At 47.4% G+C, this 26510-nt stretch overlaps 1 protein-coding gene and 2 long non-coding RNA genes across 7 annotated transcripts in view; 1 reads left to right on the plus strand and 2 right to left on the minus strand.

Moving 5' to 3' along the window:
- LOC309520794 overlaps nt 1-26510 on the minus strand; it is a 104131-nt gene that overhangs the window by 50846 nt on the left and 26775 nt on the right. The gene's annotated exons all lie outside the window — the stretch shown is intronic.
- ENTREP3 (endosomal transmembrane epsin interactor 3) overlaps nt 11618-26510 on the minus strand; it is a 35193-nt gene continuing 20300 nt past the window's right edge. For 4 of the 5 annotated variants that reach the window (XM_082202181.1, XM_082202180.1, XM_082202179.1 and 1 more), the window contains exons 8-12: nt 26381-26468; nt 22867-23406; nt 20308-20379; nt 18262-18527; nt 11618-12675 (exon numbers count right to left, since the gene is read on the minus strand). In XM_082202181.1, the coding sequence (XP_082058307.1) occupies nt 12511-12675; nt 18262-18527; nt 20308-20379; nt 22867-23406; nt 26381-26468 (1131 nt within the window). In that variant the 3' untranslated portion in view covers nt 11618-12510. The remainder of the gene's footprint in view (nt 12676-18261; nt 18528-20307; nt 20380-22866; nt 23407-26380; nt 26469-26510) is intronic. The other variant, XM_082202182.1, reaches the window with a different exon arrangement.
- Nucleotides 24274-25145, plus strand: LOC309520754. The gene is made up of 2 exons (XR_014214378.1): nt 24274-24772; nt 24858-25145. It is a non-coding gene; the product is annotated as an uncharacterized lncRNA (long non-coding RNA).

A 26510-nucleotide genomic window follows, 5' to 3' on the forward strand; every position in this document is an offset into this window, starting at 1 on the left:
TCACACAGCGCATAGTTAGACTATGGAACTCCCACCCACATGAGGCTGTGGTGGAGCCCAACTTGGATCGCTTTAAATGAGGATGGGGAAAACTCAAGGAGGACAAGGCTATCCGTGGCTAGGAGCCATGTTCCACTTTCAGAGGTATTAAGCCTCTAAAAACCTGTTGCTGGAAACCACAAGCAAGTCTTCTTGCGCTCAGATCCAGCTCACACGGCCTCCTCCCATAGGCTTCTGGTTGGCCACTGTGAGAACAGAATACCGGAATAGATGATCCATTGGTGTGATCCAGCAGGGCTCTTGAGGATCAAGGCCGGTCGTGAAAATTGTCAGGCAGCGGACCTCTGAAATTGAAGGCACCAAAGTCTGCCACAGCTCTTCTGATGTCTGACTTCTTAAGCACTTAATTAAGTGTACACTTGGTCTATTAAACAGGGCGGGGAAGGGTGGATTAATGTCTATTCTCCCCCCAGGCCTGGAACCTCCCTCAGAAATGCCAGAGAAGAGTCTGAGCTTCTCCATAAATTCAGTGCAAGTACCGATACCCAAGCGTGCTGAGTTAGCACAGCTTTTTGCCGTCTTGGCATAGAAAGAAGAGGAGGAAGCGCTTGGGAACCAGGCTCCAGTTGTACATATCCTTATGTCTATTGCCAGAATCAGGGGCATTCTTAGGCGAATGAGCCCATTCCCTCTAACATTTCTCCGATGAAAATAGGGGTGTCCTGTTTCATCTTCGTCGCCATCATCATTTTGATCCCGGAATGTCCCACTTTCCCCTAGGACGTCTCTGTTTTCATCAAAGAAATGTTGGAGGGTATGGAGTTGTGCATGGGACGTGGGTGGCGCTGTGGTCTAAACCACTGAGCCTCTTGGGCTTGCCGATCAGAAGGTCAGCGGTTTGAATCCCCGCGAAGGGGTGAGCTCCCGGTGCTCGGTCCCTGCTCCTGCCAACCTAGCAGTTCGAAAGCACGTCAAAGTGCAAGTAGATAACTAGGTACCGCTCCGATGGGAAGGTAAACAGCGTTTCTGTGTGCTGCTCTGGTTCGCCAGAAGCAGCTTAGTCATGCTGGCCACATGACCCGGAAGCTGTACGCCGGCTCCCTCGGCCAATAAAGCGAGATGAGCGCCGCAGACCCAGAGTCGGCCACGACTGGACCTAATGGTCAGGGGTCTCTTTACCTTTACCTTATGGTAAAGGTACCTTATGCGACACCCCCCCCCCAGGCCTAGGAGATAAGTAACTATACAACCTTAAGTAGACATCTGAAGGCAGCTCTATACAGAGAAGGTTTGTTTTAAAAAAATGTTTAATTTGTGTGTGTGTGTGTTTTTGTATATGTTCGAAGCAGCCCAGAGTGTCTGGGGAAACCAGTCAGGTAGACAGAGTATAAATTACAAAACCGCTCCTATTTCATCAGAAAAATGTTGGAGGGCATGTTCCTTATGTTCCTACCGGCCCCAAAATGTTGGCCTTACGTGTCAATGGCACATGACCCTGTTGCGGGTAGTAGGGTGGAATCAACCCTCAGCCGAATTCCTCTTTCCTGTGGGACAGATCATCATTCAAGTACAGTATGGAATGGGAAGTCATCACATACTTTGACCACTGTCATCTTCCATGTGGGAGGGAGGAAGGAATGAGGTGGGGCCAGCCACCAAGGCGGTGTTTTTGCACACATTATTTATTAATCGTAGTTACATTTACTGTATTTCATTTTTAAAAATCTTTTTCAGCACCACCCAGGCCATCTTTTTAACCGATCAATGGGTTTTCCATAACCTATCCTAGTCGATGTACCAACATGCCATTTTAAATAGATTTTGACATCCCTCAAACCTCTCATTCCTAAATCTGCCAAATTCCAGAAACGTAGCTGTCATCTTTGTTTTCGTTGCAGCAAAAACAACAGAGAGAGTCTAATGGACGCTTAGACCCTATCTGTGCTAGAAATTGAAAGCTGTTTATACCACTTTAAAGGGACGCGGGTGGCACTGTGGGTTAAACCACAGAGCCTAGGACTTGCCAATCAAAAGGTCGGCAGTTCGAATCCCCACGACAGGGTGAGCTCCCATTGCTCGGTCCCTGCTCCTGCCAACCTAGCAGTTCGAAAGCACGTCAAAGTGTAAGTAGATAAATAGGAACCGCTCTGACGGGAAGGTAAACGGCATTTCCGTGTGCTGCTCTGGTTCGCCAGAAGCAGCTTAGTCATGCTGGCCACATGACCCGGAAGCTGTACGCCGGCTCCCTCGGCCAATAAAGCGAGATGAGTGCTGCAACCCCAGAGTCGGCCACGACTGGACCTAATGGTCAGGGGTCCCTTTACCTTTTACCTTTATACCACTTTAAGCAATCATGACCTCCCCCCTCCGAGACTCCTGGGAACTGTAATTTATTACAGGTGGTGGGAGTTGTTAGGAGACCCCCCCCCATTCCCCTGACAGAGCTACAATTCCCAGAGTGGTTTAACAATCAATCCCCCTGCCCAGGGAACTCTGGGAATTGTACTTTGGTGAGGGGAAGGGGTTTGTTTCTCCAACAACTTTTTTTTTATTTTAATAATTTTTATTAACAGGCCAATCACATCACATTATCCAAATCACATTAGTTCCAAATTATACAGCCAAATTTTAAATTTTGTTGGGGGTACCCATACATCAAGCTCCGAACGAGTCCAAAACTCCGAACGAGTCCAAAAATCACTTATATTACTGCTTTAATTAGACAGTTCTATCCAGTTCAATCCAGATAGTCCTTTATTACTTTCTTTCTCTTCTTGTTATTATCATATATTCCTTTCTTTGCGATCTCTGATAATTTTCACAAGCAGATTGAAAACAGGCATCCTCTGTGTGGGTTTTGTACTCTCCAAAGATCATATCGCTCAGGGACAGCCTCTGTTCAGCGCTTCCATTAAAAAATAATAATAATCTTTTGGTCTGTCCTTTACTTTTCTCAGACTTGACAAATAAATCAAATGAATCAGGAGGCTCTGTCAGGTGAAGCTTGCGTTCCAACATTCCTTCTGATGATCCTGATTCTCCTCCCCCTGTCCTTCTTTCTCCGGCAAGCCTGTCTTGGCGAGACGCCATTTTTTAACTGTGTCATAAAAAATTTCCTCTTTCTCACCGTTCACCAATCCTCTCTCCTGTTATAATCCATCCCACACAGTTCTTGAATTCCTGCTTCTGATTAGTAAAAACACAACAATCTTATTTCTATCTGGGGTGAAGGGTTATTAATATCACATCGTGCAAAGAAGAAAAGTTTTTTCCTCCACCCCCCTTCATTCCAAACATACAGTCTCCTAGTGGTGATTCATCAGAAGATTTACTTATCCATCCATCACTCCCGGTCACAGAGATCCATTAATCAGCAGTCTTATCTCTCGAACATTACTTGATGTATGTGCTTCAGCTTCATTCCAATTGTATGTTTCCAATTATAATTCTGAGCTGAAGCTAACCAGCATGCGCTAATTGGAATCGGTGTCAGGAAGATCTGACTTCACCGAGGGCTCGTGCCAAGTGTTCGGCACCCCCATCTCTCGGATCAGGGGGTGCCTTGTGAACACCGCTGGCAAGGCAGCGCCCCCCCATCTCCTGGGGGGGGTAGGAAGACTGCATACTTCCCATAGCAGCCCCTTAATTACCTCGTATGGGTCAGAGAGATGTTATTGTCGGCCATCTTCCAATGCGCCACCTGGTGCCCCCCCCACTCCTAACAACTTTCAGCACCTGTAACAAACTACAGTTCCCAGGGTTCTTTGGGGGAAGCCATGACTGTTTAAAATGGTATCACAGCGCTTTAAAGGCATAGTGCTGATGCGGTTTTTAGGATGAAGAAATGTATAATGCCACATTCCCCAGAATCCCCAAAAATAGTTTCAAATGGGGATTCCAGTCTGAAGCTGCTGATATATTTACAAATCTACTGTGCTCTATGGAACAGGGGTGGGGAGCTGTGGCCCTCCAGATGGTGCTGGACTCCCATCAGACCCGGTGGCCACCATGGCCTATGGTCAGCGATGATGGGATCTGTAGTCTAGGGGGGGGAAACATTGGGGTGCCCTAGAATCATAGAATCATAGAATCATAGAATCATAGAATCATAGAGTTGGAAGAGACCACAAGGGCCATCGAGTCCAACCCCCTGCCAAGCAGGAAACACCATCAGAGCACTCCTGACATATGATTGTCAAGCCTCTGCTTAAAGACCTCCAAAGTAGGAGACTCCACCACACTCCTTGGCAGCAAATTCCACTGTCCAACAGCTCTTACTGTCAGGAAGTTCTTCCTAATGTTTAGGTGGAATCTTCTTTCTTGTAGTTTGGATCCATTGCTCCGTGTCCGCTTCTCTGGAGCAGCAGAAAACAACCTTTCTCCCTCCTCTATGGGACATCCTTTTATATATTTGAACATGGCTATCATATCACCCCTTAACCTCCTCTTCTCCAGGCTAAACATGCCCAGCTCCCTTAGCCGTTCCTCATAAGGCATCGTTTCCAGGCCTTTGACCCCAGTTATGCACCCTTGCTGTAAACAGTTGGCACCGTGTCAAATCCATAAACAAATTGCACACTTTGTGTGACTCAGCCTCAACAAATACTTGGCACAGAAATCTCATTAATGAAAACAATTATCTCTTCTTCAAAGTCCTTACAATGTTGATCACCTCGTTCTAGTGGCATCTTATCTGCCGCTGCTGATCACACTGTGAGCCACACATTTGCCCTATTCTTTCGCTTGGAATTCGAATCCAATTGCTTAATTCATTTCATTCAAAAAAAAAAATAAAGACAGAGCTCTCTCTCTCTGTGTGTGTGTGTGTTAGCAGGGTCTATTGCAAACCAGGACTGGGGAGGCAGCCCTCAGAGTGAAGTGTTGGGGGTCAAATGCGGCTGTCTATGCCTCCCCCTCTGGCTTTCAAGACTCTCCACAGTCCTGGATGGTGGGCAGAGAGGGTTGCGTCAGTGTTAGGTCTTGGCTGAATTGACACCGAAATAGGAATGTCTGTGTACTGGTGAAAAGGTTTAACAAGGGGAGATTCCACTGAAGTTAAACAATAGCAGACCTTCCAAGTGTCCCTGTTTTCCAGGGAACAGTCCCGGATTTACAGAAGCCATCCCAGTTTCTGAGTTGATCCCTGAATGCCCTGTTTTTCCTTATTTTCATCTGAGAAAAATTGGAGGGTACAGAGTTATGCCACTCATGAGTGAAGGAGATAAGTAGCGCTACAACCTTTAGAAGACATCTGAAGGCAGCCCTGTATTATTATTTTTTAATGTTTTGATATTATTTTTATATGTTGGAAGCCGTCCAGAGTGGCTGGGCCAACTCAGTCAGGTTGACGTGGTATAAATAATAAAACTATTATGTATTATTATGGAACAGGACGTCCCTATTTTCATTGGAGAAATGTTGGAGGGAATGGAATGGCAAACTCTCTCTGAGCTTCCGCTGAGTTGATAAATTAACTAATGGTTGTTTCCTGCCAGCAAACAGGTGAGTATTGTAACCTTAGATCAGGTGACGAAGGTGTGGGATTCCAAAACCGCCATCTTGAAAGGTTGGTTGGTGGCTTCAGTGTTTCTCTGAACCCGACAGAGAACAAAAGGATGCAAATGGCTCTCTAAAAGTTGCATAGCCTTAGGCCGATGGGGGCTGGAATGCAGGCTTTGGGGGAAGAGACACAGTTTGGATTTTTTTTTTTAATTATCTTTTGTTTCTAAGAAGATGCTGAGCCTGTGCTGGAAATTGCCCAAGATCTAATGGATATTTTGGGTGTATCATTTCCTGTTTTTTTTTTTTGTTGTTCCATTTTTGATGAGTTCTGCAAGTAAACTCTGAATAATATTTTTATGGGTCTGGGCAATGCTTTCTTTCCAAAACGAGCCAGTTCTTATGCATCCAAACACTTCATGCTGCACAATATTAATATCAGCAATAGCGAGTGTGTGCAGAAACTAGCCTCCTATACTGAGGTAAAATTCGCACTCCTTGTTCCCCTCCAGCCCCACCTACCCCTGGCAGGTGGCCCCTGAAAGGTAGCTCAGAAGAGAATGTGGCCCTCAGTCTGAAAACAGCTCCCCATCACTGCCATATATTGACAGACTTGTATATTTCTAAATAATCACCATTTTTTAAAAAGAAACTGCCCCCCCCAAATAAATTTCTTGGGGTGAACACAGCACCCAAGCCCACTGAAAGGTCGTCCTACAGTTAATGAGAGTTTGCACTGAAGAGCCCTCCGTGGTTTTGAACAGCGTCTGCAAATAATTCACATTTTGCCACATTCAAATGAGTAGAATCGGTTCCCTACCCCACCCCATGAGCCCTCCATCCCCTCCTGACTTCTTTATGCTTTTAGTTTCATCTCCAGTCTTCATTGGACACCCGACAATTTGATTGTCAGGACTCCGTGACAACCTGGGTAGCCACTGTTTTCCATCTGGCTTGGCTCCTGCGCTTTTAAATTAGCAGACAGGCAAGAGGAGCTTTCCCCCCCAACAGAGGGCATGCAGCAACAGGAGAAAAGGCTTCACTTGGTGAACTGCAGGTGTCAAGCAACTGCTAATTACACCAGAGTCCCGTCTGGGAGGTGAGAAGTGATAAGACCTCATGCAGATTCAACCTAGAAAGTGATAAGAGATAGACGATAAAAAACAGTAGATCTAATCTAGACTTGTTATCTTATTATTTGTATACAAGTGATGGCTCTAAAAGTTTTGACCTGGAACGTGAACGGACTCAACAATAAAAATAAAAGGAATCAGATTGCGCACATTCTACTAAAAAAGAACCTTGACTTAATCTGCCTACAAGAGACTCACGTAACAAGAAAGCATAAGAGAATTTTAAGCAATGAGAGATTAGGATTGGATTTTGTGGCTTCAGATAGAGTTAAGAAACGAGGAGTGGTTCTATATATAAAGGAAAAACTTGATCCAAAATTACTGTATAAAGATGAACAAGGGAGAATGATTGTAGTACAGATTATGCTTCAAGGAGTAAAGATTATTGTTGTCGGACTATACGCACCTAATGACAGAAAAGCAGCCTTTTTCTCTGAATTAGGTAATAGGTTAACAGAGTGGATGGATCAAAAAATGATAGCGATGGGTGACTTTAATGGGGTGGTGTCACCGAACCTGGACAGATCAACAAGAAAACAAGAGATTAAGGAAGGCAAGTTACCGCGGACATTTTTTGATTTGGTTGATAATATGGGACTAATTGACGCGTGGAGATTCAAAAACCCTACTGTAAAACAATATACTTTCTTCTCAAATCCTAACCAGAGTTGGGGGAGAATAGATGGTATTTGGACCACTAAGGAATTGATACAGAATTTAATCAAATCTGAAATTCTCCCACAGACTATATCTGATCATAATCCAGTATATTTAGAGTTAAAGGGTAAAGAGGCTAGAGTACTTAGATGGAGAATGAACGAATCTCTATTTAATGATCAAAAGATAGTGACTAAGGCAAAAAAAACAACACAATTGAAGAGTACTTTAAGTGGAATTTAAATAAAGGGACAGATTTAGTAATGGTTTGGGATGCAGGGAAAGCCGTTATGAGGGGCTTTCTAATTCAGAAAAACAGTCATCAAAGAAAAGAAAAAGAGAAAAAGAAGGAGGATATCTTGGCACGGTTAATGGAGAATGAAAGATAATTAACTAATAAGCCAGGTGATGAGACTCTAAAACAAAATATAAAGTTATTACAAGCCCAATTTTCTATGATAGCAAATCAGGAGATTGAGGGGAAAGTTAAAATGTTGAAACAGAATAGTTTTGAATCCGCTAATAAAATAGGAAAATATTTGGCCTGGCAACTAAGAGAAAGGAAAAAACAAAATACGATATGTAGGATAAGGGATGGAGATAAGATAGTGGAAGACCCAAATGAAATAAAAAGGTTGTTTCAGAAATACTATAAGGATTTATATAAAAGAGGTAAGGAGTCAGGCTATGATATAGAACACTATCTGAAAGAACATTATCTACAACAGATATCAACTGAAGAAAAAGAATTATTAAATCAGCTGATTACGGAGGAGGAGGTAAGGAAGGCAATATCGAAGATGAAAATTGGCAAAGCGCCGGGGCCAGATGGTCTGTCAGCCAAATATTATAAAGTACTACGTGATCAAATAAGCCCAAACCTATGCGAAGTGATGAACAATACTTTAAAAGAAGGGAAGATCCCGAACACCTGGAACGAAGCCTATATTACATTAATTCCTAAAAAAGATGTGGATGCTTTAGAGGTGAAAAACTATAGGCTGATTTCGTTATTAAACAACAACTATAAACTATTATAGTCTATAAAAAAAATAACTATAAAAGTTAACTACTGTATAAAAAAAATAAATATGGAAGGGAAGAATGCCACCTATGAAGAACTAATTTGGAAGACAGATCAAGGGATTAAACTTAGACCATATGAAGAGATCAAAACTTTATTTACTGGGTGGTTGCAATACCACCAAGTAAATGACCTGCTAAAAGAAGACAAAAAGAAAGTAGGATTTGAAGATAAAAAATCTAAATTTAATGTGGAGGTTATAGAAGGTAAGAACAAAACACTGTCAAGGATGTACGATATTTTGCTGGAGTGGTATACTAAAGATGAGGAGGTGAAGGAGGCAATGACTAAGTGGGCGATAGACATTGGATATAACATCGACTTTGAGAGGTGGTTGGAACTATGGAACAAGAAAATGAGATTTACGGCACGGCACTAAAGGAAAACCTGTGGAAAATGATCTACAGGTGGTACCATACGCCAGTGAAATTAGCCAAGATTTATAAGTTGAAGGATAAAAGATGCTGGAAATGTAGAGAGGTAGAAGGTGACCTCTACCATATGCGGTGGTCGTGTTGCAAAGTGAAAAGCTTTTGGGAACTGGTCTATAATGAACTTTAAAAAATCTTGAAATATACATTTCCCAAAAAGCCAGAAGTTTTTTTGTTAGGAATGGTCGGTAAAGAAATTAAAAAAGAAGATAAGATCTTGTTTCTATATGCCACGATAGCTGCAAGAACTATGTTAGCACAAAATTGGAAATTAGAAGTAATACCCAACATAAGTGAGTGGCAGGTTAAAATGATAAACTATGCTGAGCTTGATAGAATATCAGGAAGATTAAGGGACCAAGACGAACAGAAATTTCATGACAATTGGAAGAAATATTTATTGTATATGGAATCTAAAGTTCAGGTGACACTGGCGGGGTTGAAATAACTCTAACAGCGGGAAAGGCCTATGTAAAAGAGTTAAAAAGTACGCGACTATATACTTTATTTGATACTTACCAAAGGAGTGGAGGGAAGTCCAAGGCTCAGTTGAGACTAACTCAGTTATGTATTTTATTTATGATTTGTGAAGTGGATATAATTTGTATAAGGTATGTGGTGGATTTTTTGTTTATGTTTTTCCGGTATATATGTGCAAATATGAATAAAAAAATTTGAATTAAAAAAAAAGAAAAGGTAAGGAACGGCTGTGAAATGTGTGGGTTCAATGTACTGTATCATGGGAAGACATGCCAACAACAATCGCATGATGTTCTACTAAAGACAAAGCATTGCCTAATTCCTACATCAGCGTAGCGCAACCAAATCAAATGTTAAACAAGGTCTGCGAGAGATCTTAGCTGTGTGTAGGTGTTTTTTAATGAAGTCGTCTTACAAAAACCAGCAGCTACAGATTAGATAGATATGGCTTTATTTGGTTTATCTCAGATAAGTATTTGTGCAACTCAAATTGACAGTGGTGAGCGTCTCCCAGGGCACTAGCTTTCCCAACTCCACTTGGCTTCTTTGCTTCTTAGCAGCCACGGTTGGAAATTTGGCAACACCTGCATCGCCACATTTCGCAGGCCAAATTCCGCCTGTTTGACTCATGCGACTGCTAAAGGGAACATAGGCATCTTTCCAAGGAGGAGAGAGTCAGCAGCCCTCCTTGCCAACCGAGCTCTCCACCCCGCCCTCGCCCCCCGCCATGTACTCCCCTCAGCTCTGCAAAAAGGAGAGAGAGAAAAGGGAGCCCTGTCATCTTACAGATGTGCGCACCTGTGTTGCAAAAGAGCGAGGTAAGAGTGGGAGGACACACGACAGAGGAAAGCGTGGAACCAAACCGGTTGGGGGCTGTGTGTGGCTTTGGTGTACATGCAGACTTCCTCCTTCAACAGGAAATAGGGTTGCCGGGTCTTGCGGAGTTTGACCTGAGGATGCCAGGGGCTAAAAAGCCTCCCTTCTCAGAGTCTTCAAGTGAAGAAGGCCAGAGCAGGTGCCGGGGGGGGGGCAGGGGTTGTAAGTTTTGGGTTGGGACGGAGTAAGGGACTCTGCAAGGAAGAATGCTTGTTAACTGAAACTGTTAACAATCTAAAGGTAAAGGGACCCCTGACCATTAGGTCTAGTTGTGGCCAACTCTGGGGTTGCAGCGCTCATCTCACTTTATTGCCCGAGGAAGCCGGTGTACAGCTTCTGGGTCATGTGGCCAGCATGACTAAGCTGCTTCTGGCGAACCAGAGCAGCGCACGGAAATGCTGTTTACCTTCCTGCTGGAGAGGTACCTAGTTATCTACTTGCACTTTGACGTGTTTTCGAACTGCTAGGTCGGCAGGAGCAGGGACCGAGCAACGGGAGCTCACCCCGTGGCGGGGATTCGAACCGCCGACCTTCTGATCGGCAAGCCCTAGGCTCTGTGGTTTAACCCACAGCGCCACCCGTGTCCCTTGTTAACAATGTAGCTAGCATTTATTTGTCTGCTCAACTCTTCCTATTGATTGTGACAGTAGACGATTAATCCGAATTATTAACGGGAGGTGAGGAGTAAAACAGATCAGTATGAGAAGGGGTCAGGGTCAAGTGAAGGAAGTGGGGAAAGTCGCTGCTTGACTTGAGAACATTTTGTTCTTCGCTCTGACTCCTCTTGCCCAGAGGCAGCAGGTGTAACTTGACTCCCACCCCCCTGCCGCCTGGGATGTGCCATCCTTTGCCCAGGGCTGGCGCCAGCACTCAGCACCTGAGGGCAGCCGCTGAGGCCCCTGCATGTCCACTGGGTTGACCGCAGTTGCCAGAAACCCTGTGGTGGTTTGCTGCCCGCTGAAACAAAATTCCCAGAGTGCCCCACAACAGGGTCGTTGGAGGGGCATTCTGGGGAAAATACACTCATGACACGAGACTGGGGTAGGCTGGGGCTCGCCTCAGATCTGGAGCCAGACCTGCTCTGCTCCACCCCACACTGTGCGGCGCTAAGCCCCATCTTGCCCCACCAGTGGCCAGGCCTCACCCTTTAAGCTCCTAGGCTTGGCACCTTCTGCCTCGTTGGATGGCTTTAAAAGGTTAGGGAAGGAGGAGGTGGCTATCAGCAGAACCTCCAGGCTTAGAGGCAGTCTATTTTTGCAGGGCAGAAGTGAGGCAGCAGAGGGACGGCTCTTGCCCTCATTCCCTGCTTTCTGGGAGTCCCAAAGGCATCTCTGTTTGGGGCCACTGTGAGAAAGAGGCAGCTTTGGGGCAGATGAGCCAGCTTTGGTCTTTACGAGTCTTGGGAGACCCGGCAACCCTAGTGGGAAGCTCTCTTTCTCTCCAAAGTGATTCCAGCACCTGGGTAGAGAGAGGAAGCAACCAACCAACCAACCAGTCAATCAAAGGCACAGCTAAAAGTGAGGTATCAGTAGTAGGCAAAGGGTTTGATGTTACACATACGCTAGGGCAGCTGAGCTCCTGGGCATGGTGTGTGTGCACGGGGGGCTGTGGGAGGGGGAGCAGCAGCTGGAGGTGAGAAGTCCAGGTAGGGTACCTCTCAGGTGGCCATGCAGGGAAATCCCTGGTGATGTCAATTAAATGTGCATAGAAGAGCTGGGATCACTCCCACCCCACCCCTCTTCTCGTGCCAAGGAAACCTTTGCCAGGTCAAGCGGGATTCCTGGGCACGCATCTCTTCAGACGGGACAGCGGCTGCCATGCACACACACACCCCGCCACACAACGCCGTGAAGCATCAGGATGTGGGGAAGCGAGCCACTGCCCTGTGCAAGGCATCCGCCTCTGCCGCTGCATGCCGCAGCTGGCTGGCAGGCAGTCAACATTTCCTTGGATACATACAAGTCAATTTGCGGGAGCCAAGAGTGCTGCCGGCCGCAGCGTTTGCCAGCGTTCCCCATCGTGCAAGCCATCAGGAGTCACTGGAGAGCGAGTGCTCCTTCCCACGCCACACAACCTGGAGGAGGTTGCAGAGCGAATGAGAACGATGCTTCTCATGGGCCCATCAATCAACACCTGGTCATTGCACCATCTCCGCAGGGCGGAACCCCTGCATTCCTTCCTTCTGTCTTCCTGACTGAGGTGGGAGGGTGGGTGGTTTTTTGCTTGTTTTTGCTATAGGAGCCCCAATCCAGTTCCTCCAGAAATCTAGCCCCGGGCTTCCTGATCCGAGGCCCGAGTCACGAAGCAGCCACAATCGTCGGCATCGGGAAGACGCACATTAAACGCCCTCTTACAGGTTGCTCTCTCGGACGAGTCCGCTAAGGCTGTGGGGGCGCCTTCGCTCCAGCCGGCGGCCAGAGAGCAAGCGCCGCAAGGAGGAGGTAGAGCTCAGGTCCCCACAGCTCTGCAGGTGAATCCCTTCCGGAGAGCTCCGCTCCAGCCTCTGCCGGGGCACCTGAGAGAAAAACAAAATGACAGCCTGTAAAGGAAGATGAAGCCAGAGCTGCAATTTTCTTCCCTGCCCTCGAACCCTGTTAGCAGTGCTAAGGTTTGGCCGTGCAGCTTGAGAAATCGTACTAAAAAAAAAAAAAATTGTATAAAATGTATATTTGTATTTTTTCTAAGTTGTACTCTATAACATTAATATTTATTTTTTTCAAGAGAAATCATACTAAAAGGAGAGCAGCTCCGACCTCACAGAGAGATTGGCAAGCGGCGCTTTCAAAACAGGAATCACGGCTTCTGGCAGCTAAATGAATTGCAATATTTTAACATTTTTGGGGAAGCCACCCAGAGTGGCTGGGGAAGCCCGGCCAGATGGGCGGGGTATAAATAATAAATTATTATTATTATTATTATTATTATTATTATTATTATTATTATTATTATTATTATTATTATAAAAGAGCCAGACTTGTTTCAGAGAGGTTCGCCACAGAAGTTCGGCTCTTCTTTTTAGGTGGGCGAGGCAGAAAAGTAAAAAATTGTCTTAGGGGCCCATGGAGAGAGCTGCTCACATCCCCACAGGCTGTTTGACGTATTTCTCCAGAGATACTTCTTTTTTTCCATCCTCCTGCTCCAAAAATGCAGACCTAGCAGCTGTTGCACAAGAGGTTATACTGGTGGTTTTGCTCGCCTCCCCACCCTCCACAAGCCTGAAGCTAAGCCGGCTGCGTTGCATTTTCAGATACAGTGGTGTCTCGCAAGACGAAATTAATCCGTTCTGCGAGTCTCTTTGTCTTGCGGTTTTTTCGTCTTGCGAAGCACGGCTATTAGCGGCTTAGCAGCTTAGCGGCTATTAGCGGCTCTCCACATGCAGCTGCTGGGTGACCTTGGGCCAGTCACACTTCTCTGAAGTCTCTCAGCCCCACTCACCCCACAGAGTGTTTGTTGTGGGGGGGGGGAGGGAAAGGAGAATGTTAGCCGCTTTGAGAATCCTTAAAGGGAGTGAAAGGCGGGATATCAAATCCAAACTCTTCTTCTCTTCTTAGCGGCTATTAACGGCTTAGTGGCTATTAACGGCTTAGTGGCTTTAAGAAAAAGGGAACAAACTTGCAAGAACTCGCAAGACGTTTCATCTTGCAAAGCAAGCCCATAGGGAAATTCATCTTGCGGAACGACTCAAAAAACGGAAAACTCTTTTGTCTTGCGCGTTTTTCGTCTTGCGAGGCATTCGTCTTGCGAGGTACCACTGTACTGCGTTGTTAACAGGAGGGAGGGATTCAGTTCAGTCTGCATTCAAAGGCGAACCTTGCAAATACCTTCTGAAGCAATACATGGAGCCGTCCCTCCAAATTCACAGTTCTCCGAATTTTGCAACGCAGCTCTCCAGCTAATTAATGGGTACAGAGATACCTATGTCACCAGTGGCGTAGCGTGGGTTCTCAGCACCCGGGGCAAGGCAAGTAATTTGCGCCCCCTAACGCGTGGATTTTAGCACTCGAGTCTCTTCCGCGCCCCCCCCAGATGTTGCGCCAGGTGCGGCAGGCCCCCCCTTCCCCCCCACGCTACGCCACTGCTCCCACCACAAGTCTTCAGGACAGCCATCCGAAGGCTGGCGTGGGGAGAAGGTCTCTCCGCCCCACCGCCAGCCTTCGGAGCATCCTTCCGCTTAATTCCCAGCAAGCAATTAGCAGGCTCGCTCCACCTCCTCCTCCTCCTGGCTTTGCTGCTGCTGCTGCACGGCTCTTTTCCTCCACCAACGGCGCGCTGCGCCTTGGAGAGGTTCCCGCTTCCTCGAGGGGGGCCGGCCAAACGCGCCCCCCCCAAATGTTGCGCCCGGTGCGGCCGGCACCCCTGGCACCCCCCACGCTACGCCACTGTATGTCACAGTTGTTTTCTTGTTCGTTGCTATGCTATGTGTCTTTGTACTGTAAACCACCCTTGGATGAAGGGCAGTATAGAAATTTAATAAAATAAATACAGATATTAGTGAAAATCATGTAGAAAATAGACACGCACACATATAGACACACATATATAGCTTTTTTCTACATTATTTTCACTAATAATGCTTTTGCAAAGCAATTGTAATATATGTGTGTGTTGTTTGCTGTGCCCACCCCACTCTGCAAAATAATAATAATAATAATAATAATAATAATAATAATAATAATAATTTATTTATTTATTATTTATATCCTGTCCATCTGGCTGGGTTTCCCCAGCCACTCGGGGCGGCTCCCAACAGAATATTAAAACACAATAAAACATCAAACATTAAAAACTTCCCTAAACAGGGCTCCCTTCAGGCATCTTCTAAAAGTCTGGTAGTTGTTTATTTCCTTAACATCTGATAGGAGGGCGTTCCACGGGGCGGGTGCCACTACCGAGAAGGCCCTCTGCCTGGTTCCCTGTAACCTCACTTCTCGCAGTGATGGAACCGCCAGAAGGCCCTCAGAGCTGGACCTCAGTGTCCAGGCTGGACGATGGGGGTGGAGACGCTCCTTCAGGTATACTTCACCAAGGTGCCACTTGCTGGCTCAACATCTCAGCTCACACTAAGCCATGAGTAGGCAAGCTAAGGCCTGAGGGCCGGATCAGGCCCAATCGCCTTCTACGATAAATCCGGCCCGCGGACGGTCCGGGAATCAGCATGTTTTTACATGAGTAAAATGTGTCCTTTTATTTAAAATGCATCTCTGGGTTATTTGTGGGACATAGGAATTCGTTCATTCCCCTCCAAAAAATATAGTCTGGCCCCCCACAAGGTCTGAGGGTCAGTGGACCGGCCCCCTGCTGAAAAAGTTTGCTGACCCCTGGCTTAAACCATGCAATGCAATTGCTGTGCCTTTAACCCTTGCCTTGCCTATGTTTTGCTCAGGTCTATGAGTTGGGCAGAAACAACAAGTTCTTCATCTGGTAGGAAGGGTCAAGAAAGGAGCCATCTTAGCCAAGATGGCACGACTCTGGGAAGCCTGATGCATCTGTGGCCAATGCTTTTTCAGCTTTGCTGTTGTTGAGGGATAAAAAGAGCAATGCGTGTTTTAGGCCACCTCCACAACATCGCTGTGCACACATTATTTATTTCCCTCCAAAGAATCCTGGGAACTGTAGTTTGCTCAGGGTACTGGGCATTGCACACCAGTGTGGAGCGAACTACAGTTCCCATGATGCTTTGTGGGTGGGGAAATGTGCTTTAGGTACAGCATGGGCCTAGCTCCTCGGGATTTTGTGGAAGGGGTTAAAGCACTTACCAGATATTTAGGTTTGCGCAACTAAAGAGGATGGGCTTATTCTGTCACCGACCGCAAAAAAATCCATTTGCGAAAACAACACCAGACATTTACGGTAACATTCCAATTAAGGATGGCGAAATGAGCTGAAGCGTGTTTAACAGGAAGACATGAAAGATTAACAGGGAGGCATGTGAACACGGTGCAATGTTTGTTCTTGTACAACTCTCCTGCAAACCAATCTGAAGGAACGCTCAGCAAAGATAGGGCATCGTCAAACTAACCTCTACAATTTGCGCCAAGAGATCAGGGAGTATTGATGAGGGTAGACTTTATACTTGGGCTTACTCTCAGGAAAAAGTCAGAAGGGCTGTTCAGTTTCTGAAGCAGCCTCCCACAAGGAATTTAATCAAGGAAGAATTCATTGTGAAACCTAAACAGGAGCTGGTTCAGTTTGTCGCCTTCTTTCAAGAGCTGTTCCCTAAGCCTCGGGCAATTAGGATGTTTAACCCTAATTAGTCAGCACCATTAATTTGTCTCCTTAAATACCTGAAATGGCCCACATCATATGGGGGTTTCCCAGCATTTCAAAACTGGGGGTGGGGGGTTATATTTTTGCCTTTGACATCCTAATCATGGAGTCCTTCCTGCTGGGTTCTTTCCTGTTTCCATCCACTGTGGGTGGATTTTAATTTATTACATTTGTTATTTGAGGGGGGAAGATTTTTTTGGGGGGGATAGGACACAGGCAGCTTACAAGTAGCTCCAGAGGCTAAGTTTGGTCAGAATCAAGTATACTTTTCCAGAGTTAATGCTAAATACATTACTTCTGGTAAATTAGCCGCTAGAGGGCCGTGGCAATTTGTGCCCCGGGTTTATTTAGACTAGTCTACCAATGTAGTATCGGGACGCGGGTGGCGCTGTGCGTTAAACCATAGAGCCTAGGACTTGCCGATCAGAAGGTTGGTGGTTCGAATCCCCGCGACGGGGTGAGCTCCCGTTGCTCGGTCCCTGCTCCTGCCAACCTAGCAGCTCGAAAGCACCTCAAAGTGCAAGTAGATAAATAGGTACCGCTCTGGCGGGAAGGTAAACGGCGTTTCCGTGGGCTGCTCTGGTTCACCAGAAGTGGTTTAGTCACGCTGGTTACATGTCCCGGAAGCTGTACGCCGGCTCCCTCGGCCAATAAAGCGAGATGAGCCCCGCAACCCCAGAGTCAGCCATGACTGGACCTAATGGTCAGGGGTCCCTTTACCTTTTACCCATGTAGTATCTGAAACCAAAGCGGCACATGGGTTGCTAGATGTTAATTCCCCCCCCCCGCCCAGCTCTCCTACCCCACTATTAGAGGGAAAGGGCTTTCTTAAAACAAAACAAAAGAATTCTTGTTCAAATGAAGAGAACAAAAAGGAACAGAAAATTGTAGAACTGGGAGGGACCACAAGGGTCATCTAGTCCAACCCCTTGCAACACAGGAATCTTTTTGCCCAGCATGGGACTCAAACCCACAACCCTGAGATTAAAGTCTCGTGATCTCCCAACTCGGGGAGTTTTTAATGTCTGATGTCTTGCTGTGTTTCTTATACACTGAGACACTGAGATCCAGAGCCGAGGGCCTTCTGGCAGTTCCCTCATTGCGAGAAGTGAGGTTACAGGGAACCAGACAGGGGGCCTTCTTGGTAGTGGCACCCACCCTGTGGAACACCCTCTCTTCAGATGTGAAGGAAATAAACAGCTATCCTATCTTTAAAAGACATCTGAAGGCAGTCCTGTTCAGGGAAGTTTTTAATATTTAACGCTGTACTGTTTTTAACACTTGATTGGGAGCCGCCCAGAGTGGCTGGGGAAACTCAGCCAGATGGGCGGGGTATAAATAATAAATTTTTATTATTATTAATATACAGTGGTACCTTGGTTTAAGAACAGCTTAGTTTACGAACAACTTGGATTAAGAACGCTGCAAACCCGGAAGTAGGTGTTTCGGTTTGTGAACTTTGCCTTAGAAGCAGAACATGTTCTGCTTCCTGTTGAGTGTGTTCCATTTGTAAATTGAGTGCCCCGCTGCTATGGGAAAGCACGCCTTGGTTTAAGAACGCTTTGGTTTAAGAACGGACTTCCAGAACGGATTAAGTTCATAAACCAAGGTACCACTGTATTCTATTGGGAGCTGACCAGATTGGCTGGTGCAACTCAGCCAGAAGGGTGGCATATAAGTAATAAATTAATTATCATCATCTTCACTTACTTGCCTTCCGTCCCACCAGCCACCGTGATTGCTGAGCTGATAAGAACTCCATTTCACGCGAAACAAAAAATAAACAGCATAGGAAATTCCACTACCTGGTGAAAACTTGTTTTGCCCTCCGTACCTGCTTGCGCCCCGGAGTGCTGCTTCGCCCTGCCATTTCTGCTCCCGCCAGAGCCAGGTTGCGCTTGGACCTGTGCAGGAAACGGGCCACGAGCCCACGCGTCCCACGGCACACCTTCAGGTCCCCCAGGGAGCGCGTGCCAGTCTTGGACAGGTGCTGCAGCGGCGCTTTCCGTGGCACCTCCAGCTTGGCCTTTCCTGCCAAGCGAGCCCGCAGGGGCAGCTCGCAGAGTGACGGGTGTAAAAGGCAAGCTTCTGAGCAGGGCCCTGGGAAGGGAGGGAGGAAGGAGGGAGGCAAGGTATTAATGGCAGGTAATAAGAGCCTCCGGGACGCGGGTGGCGCTGTGGGTTAAACCACAGAGCCTAGGACTTGCCGATCAGAAGGTCGGCGGTTCAAATCCCCACGACGGGGTGAGGTCCGTTGCTCGGTCCCTGCTCCTGCCAACCTTGCAGTTCAAAAGCACGTCAAAGTGCAAGTAGATAAATAGGTACCGCTCCGGCAGGAAGGTAAACGGCGTTTCCGTGCGCTGCTCTGGTTTGCCAGAAGCGGCTTAGTCCTGCTGGCCACATGACCTGGAAGGTGGACGCCGGCTCCCTCGGCCAATAAAGCAAGATGAGCGCCGCAACCCCAGAGTTGGTCACGACTGGACCTAATGGTCAGGGGTCCCTTTACCCTTTACCTTTAATAAGAGCCTCCATCTTCAGAGGCACTCTAGCTCTGAACATCACAATTGATGGTGGGGTACAGGACACAGGGGTATCAGAGGTTGTGTGATTTCTGCAGGATGCTATGGGACACAGTGGCGAAGCTTTATGCTCCGGCACCGGGGGGTGGGGGTGGGGAGCAGGTGGGGGCAGGGCTGGCACACGTCCTGGGGGCGGGGCGTGCCGCCCGTAGGGTCATGGCACACATCCTGGGGGCGTGGCACCCAGCGCAGGCAGGGGGCAGGTGCAATGGCACCCCACTGGGATTGTGATGGGACACGAACAAACTGGAAAATAAGCAATACGTCCGCCCTGAAACTTCTTCATGCAAAAACAATATTGGAAGTGGGATTGTGTACAGGCACCTCCCCACTTACGATGGGTGTATATTCGGGGGGCCCTGCACGCATAAGTGGAACGCATGAAAGCGGGGAACACTGTGGCTCGTGAGAAGATCCTCCCCAGAGCCCGAGTCTTTGGGGAGGGTCTCCTTACGAGCCACAAGGACTCTCCAGAGTGCTCCCCACTTCCGGGTTCCACTTCTAGGTTCCTGGCTCCGTTACACACAAGTAGATCGCTCACACGTGAGGAGTCATCTGTATAACCTTCCTGGCACCATAATGAGCACAAATAGCTATGGAGAGACAATAAGGAGGAGGTCTGGAAGGACCCTGAGTCACAGGAGCAGGAAATACTTCTTAAACGTACAGTGTTTACAATAGCCACCTCGATTTCAAGGCGCTAGACACCTGTCTCATTTCAGCTGTTAATTGATTACAGAGGGCTGAAGCTGCAACACTAAAATTCCAGTTTCTAGTGCAGGCTAAAGACACTGCTGGGGCAGGTGGTTACTCTCAGCGGTGCCCCTTCTGAGGATCACAGTTGCCATGCAAGGAGGAGCATGTTCACAATGTTTTAGGCTGCACTGTAGTAAGAATGAGTACAGCGTTCAGACTTACTACACTTTCGTAAAAAGAATGATGCCAAAAACTGTTAGTAATAATACTCAAGGCAATTTGTCATTAATCATCTGCTTTGTGTCTTAAAATAAAACGATGTAACTAGAGGCAAGACAACCTGTGAGGGCAATTAACTCCTTGGACTCCTGACGTGTTTTATCTGCACGGAGGAACAGGTGGGTGGGAGCTGTCTGGATTCCAAGGTGGCAGTCCTCATGATTCAAGCAGTCGCTGACCTCAACCTGTATCCGCTGGCGCCTTATTTGCCAGGTTCAAAGATGGCAACCTCACTCAGCTTCAGCAGCCAGCACCTTTGGCTGGATCTGCCTGATCACAAACAGCCAGGTCCAAAGATGGCTACCAAAGCAAGCCACTTCCCTCACCTGTATCTGCTGAGGAGTTGGGCCCATCCTCCTCCGACGCCTTGGCGCAGAATACCTCCTGGAAGTCCGCTTCTGGTGGGGAGTGAGGAAATGAAAGGCAGGAAATAAATGGTTTTAAATGGGGGCATTTTGGTAGCTCAGAAGCAGAGAACACCTTTTGCATTCAGATCCCAGATTCAATCCCCAGCATCTTGTGGTACATAACTTGCAAGTGTCCCGTGGGGGAAAAACCCGGGAAATCCCATTTTTCTGTGTGCGAATATGCTGGCCACTTTGAGTGCTGTGATCTTGTGTGATTTCGCACTGAGATCTCACCCCAAAAAATGCTGGGGAGGGCGCAATAATATGTAGCACATGCTCTTGTGAGAAAGCACGGTCTTGAAAACAGCACGTATGGGATATTTAAGATGCAGACAAATCAACAATTTGTGTTTTGCTAGATAGGTACATAAAAGGAGCTGAAGCTCACAGAGTTTTCCTGTAAACCTGCTATAGAGAATTTGGTGAGAGACAAGCCTACTGTGCCCTGACACTGGGGGTGGGCATAGCTATATATTCTCCTACCTGCCTGGGCACGTCCTCTCCCTCTTTCCATCTCTTTCAGCTGTGCCAGCAACGTGACGACATCTGCCATATTTGAGCTCCAAGCTCAGACTACATTTTAAGACAGACTTAAGTATGCCTTGGGGACGCGGGTGGCGCTGTGGGTTAAACCACAGAGCCTAGGACTTGCAGATCAGAAGGTCGGCGGTTCGAATCCCCAAGATGGGGTGAGCTCCCGTTGCTCGGTCCCTGCTTCTGCCAACCTAGCAGTTCAAAAGCACGTCAAAGTGCAAGTAGATAAATAGGTACCGCTCCGGTGGGAAGGTAAACGGCGTTTCCATGCGCTGCTCTGGTTCACCAGAAGTGGCTTAGTCCTGCTGGCCACATGACCTGGAAGCTGTACGCCAGCTCCCTCGGCCAATAAAGCGAGATGAGCGCCGCAACCCCAGAGTCGGCCACGACTGGACCTAATGGTCAGGGGTCCCTTTACCATTTAAGTATGCCTTTGTAGCTGAATTACCAATTGACGCCTGCCTGAGCAAAGCTGCTGTACCGGTTACTCTTCAACAAGTATTCCGAGAAAGTAAATGTTAATTTTACCTTTTACGAGACTGTGTGCTTGTCATTTTAAGGGGAGAAATGCCAGGAAAATCCAGTCTGCCTTAAAGCATTCTGGATTACTCAAACCAAAAGGCTAAAACTAGGCCAAGTTTCCTTTGAAGCTGCAAAAGGATGGAATTCTGCTGAACTCCAACTTGAGGAAGGAAGGATAATATCCAGGGGTTGGTGTTTTTTCCAGGTGGGCGCCACTCAGCGGCATAGCTAGCTGCTGGGGTGCCCGGTGCGGCACGCTCGTGCTGTATGGGTGAGCCACCCATGGGGGCGGGGGCGCTGCGTGGAGCCTCTCCGCCGCCTCCCCCTCAGCTGTAGGGCGGCTGAGGGAGAGGCAGTAGGCAGGCGCAAGCCCCATGCTGCCGTTTCAGGCCGTGTGGAACTTGAAGGTGCCCAAGCCACCACATGTCACTCCCAGTAGAGACACGTGGCTTGGGCCCTGCGGTAAGTGTTAGAATTCCTGCTCCGTGATTGCAGTCATGGGACTGTTGTCTTTCACATGACGGTGTATGTTTTGACTCCACAGAGTGGGAAGTGTTTGTGTTACTGTGTGCCGTGAAGTGGGACTATTGTCCTTTGTTCTCTCTCTTTGCTGTCTGATGCTAGAGAGAGAGGGAGCCGTGTTGCAGTGCTCCGCGTGTGTTTATATGTAAATAAAGTAGATTAGCCAAAATGCTGAGTTGCTGAGGTCTGTCACACAAACTGCGCAGACTCTGCAGATCCCTAAGTGTGCGGATGTCTGTTGGCATCGGTCGCTGTGGTGTTCGGGCTGAAGAAAGCTTTTGAACCTCCCAAACAATCGACCTGGAGGGAGGGAACATGCCAGTCTGCCAATGCCTGCTGCGTTTCATTACGTTTGTTGACTGAACTAAAAGGTTTCATGAGCCCATTTTTTTAAACTCATATTTTTGTCATTTCGTCACACGCACCCATCAGTGATGACACCCAGGGCGGCCCGCACCCCCTTCCTCTGCCACTGGCACCATTGCCGTTATAAGAGAACAAGGGAGGCATTCATGGTGAGTTCCAGTACCTCTTTTTCTAGAAAAAACAGCACTGATAATATCTAATAAACACAGTTGGACCTCGGGTTAAGTACTTAATTCGTTCCGGAGGTCCATTCTTAACCTGAAACTGTTCTTAACCTGAAGCACCACTTTAGCAAATGGGGCCTCCTACTGCGCCGCCACCGCCCAATTTCTGTTCTCATCCTGAAGCAAAGTTCTTAACCCGAGGTACTATTTCTGGGTTAGTGGAGTCTGTAACCTGAAGCGTATGTAACCTGAAGCGTCTGTAACCCGAGGTACCATTGTATATCCTTTCCTAGCATCTGTCCACATCGCAACAAAACACACCCACGCCACGTTCTCCGCCATCCAGCTTCCTTCAGCTCGGTCTACTCACCATTCTCGCAGGCCGTGACAATCCCCGGATCGCTGTGAGACCTCAACAGAGGACCCCGGACAGAAGGCAGGCGGTACGAGGCCTCGCTGCTCCGTCGCTGCCGCCCGGCGCCTTTGCGTCCTGGCAGCGAGGCCTTGGGCTTGACCCTCACCTCGGGGAAGCAAGGCCCGGCGCTTTGGCCTAAGCTCTCCAGGCGCTGGCAGCTGTGCGTATGGGCACTGCCCGCCTCCCGCAAGCCCTCGTAGCCCGTGGAGCCGGGCGTGGAGCAGGAGTACGAGCGCTCCCCGCGCAGGCGCGCCTGGGGCGTCTCCTCAAAAGGGCCCTGCAGGGTGGGGCTCTGAGGGTGAAGGCCGCACTGCCCGCAGTCCACGCTTAAGCAGTAGTCGGCCCGGCTGCGCTGGATGGAGCGGAACAAGACGTAATCCACCGAGCAGACCGAACCGCTGGCGTCCAGCAGGCAGGAGTCCTCGGATGGGCTGCTGTCGCCAGGAATGTCCACAATCTCCGACATAATCAGGGAGCCGCTGTCCATGGAAACTGCTGCAGGGGAGAGAGCGCCATTTTAGTAAAAATGGCACGCTTCCAGCATCAAAGGAAACGGTTGGAGGATGGATGGTGGCTAACAGATTGAGTTTGAATCCTGACAAGACAGAAGTTCTGTTTTTGGGGGACAGGGGCGGGCTGGTGTGGAGGACTCCCTGGTCCTGAATGGGGTAACTGTGCCCCTGAAGGACCAGGTGCGCAGCCTGGGAGTTATTATGGACTCACAGCTGTCCATGGAGGCGCAGGTCAATTCTGTGTCCAGGGCGGCTGTTTATCAGCTCCATCTGGTATGCAGGCTGAGACCCTATCTGCCCGCGGACTGTCTCGCCAGAGTGGTGCATGCTCTGGTTATCTCTCGCTTGGACTACTGCAATGCGCTCTATGTGGGGCTACCTTTGAAGGCGTCCCCGGAAACTACAATTAATGCAGAATGCAGCAGCTAGACTGGTGACTGGGAGCGGCCGCCGAGACCATATAACACCGGTCTTGAAAGACCTACATTGGCTCCCAGTACGTTTCCGAGCACAATTCAAAGTGTTGGTGCTGACCTTTCAAGCCCTAAACGGCCTCGGTCCAGTATACCTGAAGGAGCGTCTCCACCTCCATCCTTCTGCCCGGACACTGAGGTCCAGCACCGAGGGCCTTCTGGTGGTTCCCTCACTGCGAAAAGCCAAGTTACAGGGAACCAGGCAGAGGGCCTTCTTGGTGGTGGCGCCCGCCCTGTGGAACGCCCTCCCACCAGATGTCAAAGAGAAAAATAACTACCAAACTTTCAGAAGACATCTAAAGGCAGCCCTGTTTAGGGAAGCTTTTAATGTTTAATAGGTTATTGTATTTTAATGTTTTGTTGGAAGCTGCCCAGAGTGGCAGGTGTGGCGTTTGCCTCCTAGGATGGGTCAAGGAAAGGGTTAAAATGGGTGTGATGTGATTGGCCAGTGAGAATGCAAGGGGGGAGTAAAAGATAGAGTGGGAGGTTTTGAAAGTCAGTTGAGGTTTGGGAGTCGGGAGTTGAGGCTTGGGTGTTGGAGAAGGAAGAGGGTGGAATAGGTGTGGGTTGGTCGAGTTGTGTGGTGAGAGAGTGAGAGAAATTGTTAGGTTGAGTCAGATAGTTAGTTGGAATAATCAGTTTGAAGTTGTTAGAAACTAAGATTTAAGAAACTGACAAGAGAAAAATAAACCGAAACCATGCACTTGTCCTGCATGTAAAAATAAACTTGATTATTTGTTTATGCTAACAACTGTCTGGACTCTGTGTGTCCCCGTGAGAAGCGGGGTGGTGGCAGCGAAGAAAGCAACCGCAGTGGTGGCACAGGGTCAATAGACCGTGAAACATCCGGGGGCCCTGTGTGATCTCCACAGCCGGGTATATTATTATTATTATTATTATTATTATTATTATTATTATTTCCATTTGCAGCCCTCTCCGTTTTGCATTTCCCCCATCTCAGGTCCCGTTCTTCCACGCCAGTTTGGGATTTTTATCGTAGCCATCTTTTAAGTCCTCGTGGAGGAAGATTAAGTCCCTTCCAGAGAAGAATGACAAATGAAGCTGTTGGACTATGCCGGAATGGCAAAACTGACCGGAAAGCTCCGGAACCAGGAAGACCAAAAATTTAATAAGGAGTGGGGTAAATTTGCAATTTACCTTAAAGGCCACTGTAAGCAGCTGAAAACTTTAGCAGGATTGCAATAACATTTGTAATGTAACAAGAACTATGGATACAATGGAGTTATTTTTTTAAAAAAACAACTTGGTTTGTTTTAAAAAGATGCAGTAGGAAAGGTTTAATAACAGAACCCATCAAGGGGAAGGTTGGAGGTTCAGAGATTTGGGAGAATCTTGTAACTTCGGACATGTGGTGGTATAAAAATATGCAAAACCAAATAAAAATTATTACCAAAAAGAAAAAGAAAGTGAAGTCCTCATTAAAACTCATCCGCATTCTAGCACAAATTTATCCCTGTGTGCACATTTTTATATGCAATTCCCCCTATCATTTGCATTTTGGGAAAGCATTTTCCCCATATATAATGCATTTTTGGGTGTGTTCTTTTCACAAGTGTATGCCTTTTATGGACATTTTGCCTTAGTGCATGCGTGTTTTATTTTGTTTAAAATACTCTTTTCTAATTTTGCACATAGTTTAGAAAGCAACAAAACAAATGCAACAGGGTGAATCACATTTCGATGGGCAGGAGATAGAAATATGAATCTACTGTCTATCAAAATAGTCATCTGGTGTTGCTATTCTTCCACACATTACTTCAGTGGAGAAATGAACTGCAAAACCCGGAAAAGTGTGGATTCTGAAGTGTGGATTCACTTATAGTTCCGCAAAGTACCAATTCGGCCTTTGAATGCAAAGTGAAATCAAATTTCTCCCCCACCTAGAGTAGGGCAAGCAAGTACAGGAATTTTTTGGGTGGGGGCGGGGGCAGCAAAGTACGGTAAATATTCCAGATCACTTCATCAAAATACATACTACAATCTTGTCCCTGACATCCTTGGACAGCTCTTTGGTCTTGGTCATGGAGGCTACTTTGGAATCTGCTGGATTGATTGCTTCTGTCAACATGTGTCTTTTGTACAGGTACTGTAACGAGCTGGGATTACAGGTAAGGCCTCTCCCTTATAGCAGGTGCTTCTAATCTCAGCTCGTTACATACAGTGAAGATACCAGGTAGCCTCGTTGATAGTGGATCAAATACTTATTTCACACGTTATAATGCACATCAATTTCTGACTTTTGTCTTCTGGGTTTCCTGGGGGTTTTCCTGTTGTTATTCTGTCTCTCGCAGCTACAATAAACCTACCATTAAAATTATGGACTGGTCATTTCTTCGTCAGAGGGCAAATGGGCAAATTTAGCAGGGGATCAAATACTTCCCCCCCCTCACTGTACCTGCCAGAGATCCGGTCCACCCAGACCTGGTGCTATCGTTAGGGATGCATGCCTACAAAGGTCCTTACCTTCGCCGCTGAGGACAACAGATGGGACCCGGTTGCAGGAACAAGGACCGTGTGAGGTATCCGTAAACTGCGAATCAAACAGAGTCACCTGCAGAGCAAAAGCAGAAAATGTTGGTGCGCAGCAAAGTCA

The sequence above is a fragment of the Podarcis vaucheri genome, assembly GCF_965113315.1.
Source record: "Podarcis vaucheri genome assembly, chromosome: 16".
NCBI classification, from domain to species: domain Eukaryota; kingdom Metazoa; phylum Chordata; class Lepidosauria; order Squamata; family Lacertidae; genus Podarcis; species Podarcis vaucheri.